Source organism: Phalaenopsis equestris, unplaced genomic scaffold (assembly GCF_001263595.1).
Source record: "Phalaenopsis equestris unplaced genomic scaffold, ASM126359v1 Scaffold000167, whole genome shotgun sequence".
In the NCBI taxonomy this organism is placed as follows: Eukaryota; Viridiplantae; Streptophyta; class Magnoliopsida; order Asparagales; family Orchidaceae; genus Phalaenopsis; species Phalaenopsis equestris.
Genome location: NW_018164609.1, coordinates 979,349 through 985,348, shown reverse-complemented (window position 1 = coordinate 985,348; position 6,000 = coordinate 979,349). Strand labels below are relative to the sequence as shown.

Genomic DNA, 6,000 nt, shown 5'->3' with positions numbered 1-6,000 from the left:
TTGAAAGCCCAAAAAAAGGCTAATATATTAAATAGAAAAAAAAAAGATATCGATACAATGCGTGGAAGGGCCCAAGCATGACATCCTGTACACACAAAAAATCACAAAATATTTCAGAACTAGAAAAAACAGAAAATACATTAGATACTAAAATAAAAAGCCTAACAGTGCCGAAATACATAATATCAGGTGGCTAGAGAGCGACCCAATTTTGTCTTGCCTCTGCCTCTAATTTTAAGATCTCTTTATATATCACACAGGTGTACATATATACATCTATATGTATATATATATGTATATATATATATTCATGATTTTATGAAATCTTCCAAACCTTCATTAAGGTTTACTTCTCATAACATTTTATCTTTATTTAATTACATAGTACAAATACAAATTTCTTATAACATTCATAATAAGTTCATATACCTTGAGCTAACTAAATCTCAATGTATATTCTACTATAATCTTAAATTCTCCTAAAAAAACTATGTAGAGTCATTGTAAAATTTATCTACTGATTAATCTCAAACACATGATTTGAAACTTAAATATAATCCACGCAAGACCAAGTTCTTATTAATCTTATTTTGAAATAGCAAAGAAAATTCAATTCCTGGACTATTATTTTCCAAATCGATGGTATTCTTTAAAATTGCAGGATTAACATGAATAAATATTTTCTTACCCAACATGATTACTTAAAGACAAACCTAAAGTTCCCACAATAATTAAGATAAGAGAAGCTTATGGTTTTTACCCTATACAAAACAAAGAGGAAGATGGAAATAGTTCATGTGAAGCCCCAATTTTCTTTGCAAAACATTGGGCAATTGACTTGAGACCTTATTTTGCTTCCGAGTCCTAGCCACAAGAATTGAACTCCTCATAATAGATTATGCCATTGATCCGGTTAACTCCTCGCGGAGCAAGTCATCGAATCGTTGGCTTCATGGCGCACGTTGAGTCTCCTCAGTCTCTCAGTTTCTGGTCTGCAATTTCCCTTCGCTCATCCTTCGTATGTGACACAAGCACTGCCCTGCAATGCCCTAACCATTCTCTCATTTTCCATATGGATTGAAGTCTCTTCTTGTTTTCTCCGCTACAGCTGCTCACTCCCTCTCTGTTTCTTGCGATGCCCTAAAATCATAATTCGGGTTTAAAGAGTTGGCAAGGCAGCGGGGGAGACCTGTTTGGGCTGATCAACTGAACCGGCTATTTCCAAACGAGGAAAAGAAGAAAAAAAAATTGGGTTATTACAGAACAATAACATTTACTAGATAATGAATCTGTGCATGGATTGAGAACTTGCTATTTGTTAAATATATTTCTTCATTGAGCAATTGGTAGCTCTTTATTTTTAAATTTTCCTTTCATCTTGAAAAAATGTATATTTTTTTCAATCCACATTTTTTCACCATGTTTGATCAATCATCTGCATGTAGGAGTATGTTGTTCCTCAAGAATATGTACATATTATGAGAACCTCCATGTTGAAAAGGTGCCCATTTTCCTCATATGATCAAGTGCGTAAAGTCTTAATCAAAGAGCTTGGAGGACTGCCTGAAGAAGTATATTCTCTTGGATCTCATTCTATTTTTCATTTGCCTTGCATCCTTTTGGCATATTTATCTTATATGGGTTTTTTCCTCATCCTCGGTATCTGATGCCAAAGACCTTCGTTTGGTATGAATATGGATTGAAGTTTTATTAAATTGCTTTACTGCACATACGTCTGAAGTACTCATCTTTCTACTTGTCTGTCAATTGCCAAACTTGTATTTCCAGATATTTGAGGAGTTTGATCCTGTTCCTTTGGCAAGTGCGTCTATTGCACAAGTTCATGTTGCTCGAACCTGTGATGGAAAAAAAGTTGCTGTAAAGGTTTACCATGATGCATTTCTTATTAAAGTTTTCATGATATGGTTATTTATTGATGTATTTATCCCCGGTTTTTTGAACAAAGTTAACTGTTATATAATTTGTGTCAACCCAGATATTATTATTATTTTGATGACAGGTTCAGCACACTCATCTTACCGACACTGCTACTGCAGATATTGCCACCGTGACATTGATAGTGAATGCCTTGAATTGGTGTTTCCCTGAATTTGATTATAGGTACTAATTGAAATGATTTCACAAAGTGATCCGAGGCTTGAAATTTCTGCTGTAACAATGTCATGTATGATGGATGTTTATGCAGTACCAACACAAATACATACATGTGCATATATTCTTTTGTATTCATTCCGGTGCAAGAACACTAAAACACATATTCAAACTTATAAATCTATCCATGCATGCTTGCGTTTGTGCATGTACCATCTTTCTACTGCTTTTAGATTGTGCCAATTCATTGTTATTAGCAAGAACAATTTTTTGAAAATTTTTAGTAGAAAAGATTGAAGAAATAAACTACTAATAATCTCTATGCTCTTAGTATACTAGCATTTCTACATCTTTCTTAAAGGTCATATTTGGATTGCTTTTTTTTTTTTTATTCCGAAGGCACGAATTCACATATCCATTGTCCATCTGATTTGTTGCCCTCATACAGAGGGTTCTCATTGTTGTCCAGAAAATAATGTGTAATGCAAGGCAAATTTGAATGATTTTAATTCTAAAATATAAATATGTATAGCTATCACTTAATTACATAGATTCTATAGCCTTAATCAGTATAATGATATTAATAGTGTATATCTAATGCTCGGTGATTCAGAAGCATCAATATGAAGGTTTGCAAAAAATGTGAGGAAAAGCTTTGATATGCTTTGTGTGCTCATGATTAAAATTTTTACCAAGAATTTGAATGACACTGATATTATTGGCATGAGATTTTTGAGATTATTTTAAGAAAAATCCAGTTAGATAGGAATTCATGAAGTCACATAATCCTAGAATACGCAGCTAACATATCATGATATTCTAACTCTATTTATGATTTAGCCGCATGTGATTTCTACTATCCTTTGTGAAATCAAAGTGTCTTTAAAAAACATACGACCTATGAAAAATCTTCGATTATAGGGACACAAGATGCAGAGAACGGCAGTTAGAATGAACAAATCTTTTTTAGGTGTCACACTAGGTTATCAAATGATTTGTTGAACAAAAACTAAATGTCATATTAGGATATTTGCATAAATTAATTAAGTCGTTGAGTAATGAATGAAATATTAAGTTGGGTACTTGTCAAATAAGTAAAATTACTTAAATGCAATAGGATCAAGTAAAAGATTACCTTAATTACTAAAAAACTTTGTATTTACTTCTAATGGAGTATTTGTAGGAAGAGTTTTTTGAAGGCTTGCCAAAAGAGTTAGATTATGTGTATACTTATCTGGTTTAAGAAAACAGTAGGGAAATTGGTAGAAACTTCCAAACTAAAGCATTAATGATATCAAGATTCTTTAAATGAAATGTAGCCTAAAGATGTTGTCTCCAACGAGTAATCAATATCTAATCCTTTAGAGTAATAACAATGTCATCAACTTAAATCGAAGAAAACTATACTGTTAAATGTCTCGTGAAGAATTAATGATGAGTTTATTGGTTTTACTTAAAGGGGGAGTGAAATGATGTTGTTTAGAATTTATCAAAAAACATGCTCTGGGGACATGTTTAATCCATATGAAGAACACTTTAGTTTAAATAATTTTGAAGAAGAGAAAACGACATGCGGAAAAACCATTTAATTTCCTCCTTTAGATCACCTTGAAGATGGACATTTTTAACGTCTACATAATGGTGTGGCCATCCTTGTGAAATAGCAATAGTGATAGTCTATAATTATTTTTCATATATGAATATATATCTTCATAGTCAACCCTATATATGTGTGTGTGTGTGTGTGTGTGTATTACCAAGGACAATTAAGCATGCCTTTTAACATTATAAGGTACCACCAGTGCAAAAAAGAATCAACTATATGTTGCCAATAGCTTTAACATTAGAAGGATAATAAACAAGCTCTTATATATAGTTATCCATAATGACCCGAAGCTCTTGTCATAATCATCTTTTTAACAATCATGTTTACTAGCCTTTGAATAATTTGAAGGCATTTGAATAGAAACATTATAGTGTGAAAGTAATACTATTTTGGAGGATGAGAGATTCTACATCATTATCTAAGCTAAGTATCCAAATTTCAATAAGTTGGCTCAGGATGATCTTGAACAAAGGCTTAGCATTTATCATAACAAGCATAACTTTAATGAGAAATATCATAACCCATAAATGCTTATTTAATTTATTGGCTGGGGTGTTTATGTCATTCACGGGGTGGTAGATAAACAAAATGGAAACAATCACACATTCATAACATGGTAGTTCAGATGCATATGAAAGAGACAATAATAAGGAGAGTCAACTTCAAGGCATGACAATGTGATCTATTAATTAGATCGATTTTCATGCCCAATACTTCAGCCCTTAATATAGGTAACAAGATTCAAGCATGAAAGCTCTAATAACTTCTAATAGAGACAATTCTTTAGTGCAACAACATCATTTTGTTGAGCTTGGTTATGATCACTGGGAGATAATTTTCTTTTATTGAAGATCATGAAATTCAAGTAACATTTATTCATACTCAAAATCAAATCTAAACATCTTGATGCTAGAGGAATATTAGATTTCAACATAAACTAAAAATTTTTGAATGAAAGATAATATTTTAGATTTATGACTAAGAATATAAACATAGGTGTACTTGCTGTAATCATCAATAAATTTCACTAACTATTTATAATTTACACGCATTTATAACTTTAGTAATACATTAGTCTCTATAAATCAAGTCAAAATAAATTTTCCTTATTTTAAAGATTGGTCAATCAAAAGAAGGATGATAAAAAAATTCAACCTTATCACATAATAAACTAGAGTTATCTAGTGTGATAAATAGGAAATATGTTGACCGAACCATTTGTGCCATATATTATCTTTTTAGTTACTGTAGTACGAGACAACGAGATGACCTCTTAAATAGGATAATGTAAGGGAAATAATCGTCCAACTTCAGGCCCCTACATGCATATCTTCCCTGCCACCTAATCTTACAAATTGCAACCATCATGAGAAAATTGAGCACCATAGATATTATTGATTAATTTTCCACTAAGCTATGATTGGCAGAAAACTTAGTCTCTGTAATATTAGTAGGCAATTGAGTGCCAAGATGAATAGAGTATGATAAATAATATGATGCAATATTATGAAGAAGGCATGAGCAGTTAGTCATATGTGTGGATGCAACAAAATTTATAAGACAAGATAAGCGAGGTAGAGGATCTGTTAGCCTAAATCTGTTGAACTATTATAAGAGTAAGAATTGATTAAGAAACCAATAATCTGATTGACAACAACTATTAATTTAGCATTTGATTGATTATTATGATGAAAAGTACAAGATTTTGTAATAAAGTACTCAAGCCTCTTACAATCATTGCAAATCTCTTATGCACATTTGATTGTAATTTATTTATATCTCTTGCAAATTAAGCATTGTACTTGTTCTATATTTTTTTGATTACTTTTTTTGTGGTTTGCATAAACCATTGCATCCTCTTATAATTTATGCTATTAGATGGCATTTTATGTTGCAAGGTATTTCTCTTTATAAAATGACACTTTAAAGCACACATATCTGGAAGGAGAATGGTCACAATGCATTCAAGTGGACGATGAAATTTTATGAAAAAAATGTTATTTCTTACTATTTTCATAAACCTCTTGAACAATAGAAAGAGAGTCAATAACTACTTTAGCATAACTCATGTCAACAAGCTCAATCCATAAAGTTTGTGTTGGTTTTTTGAAATGAGAAGGAAGAAAAAAACTTAGGAGAATTGTTGAAGATTGAAAGGAAAATTTGAACCACTCCTTTTGTGTAGCCTTACAATATTTTAAACCAAGAAAAGATCTAAAAATCAGCCAAGAAAGTAACAAGAAACAAAATTCAAGAAAAAATAGCAACTAACTTCTAAGATT

At 31.4% G+C, this 6,000-nt stretch overlaps 1 protein-coding gene across 4 annotated transcripts in view; it reads left to right on the top strand.

The window, feature by feature from the left end:
* Positions 1-6,000, top strand: part of LOC110022122 (putative ABC1 protein At2g40090) — a 76,272-nt gene that overhangs the window by 11,027 nt on the left and 59,245 nt on the right. For 3 of the 4 annotated variants that reach the window (XM_020720922.1, XM_020720925.1, XM_020720924.1), the window contains 3 exons: positions 1,446-1,571; positions 1,789-1,884; positions 2,021-2,121. In XM_020720922.1, the coding sequence (XP_020576581.1) occupies positions 1,446-1,571; positions 1,789-1,884; positions 2,021-2,121 (323 nt within the window). The remainder of the gene's footprint in view (positions 1-1,445; positions 1,572-1,788; positions 1,885-2,020; positions 2,122-6,000) is intronic. The other variant, XM_020720923.1, reaches the window with a different exon arrangement.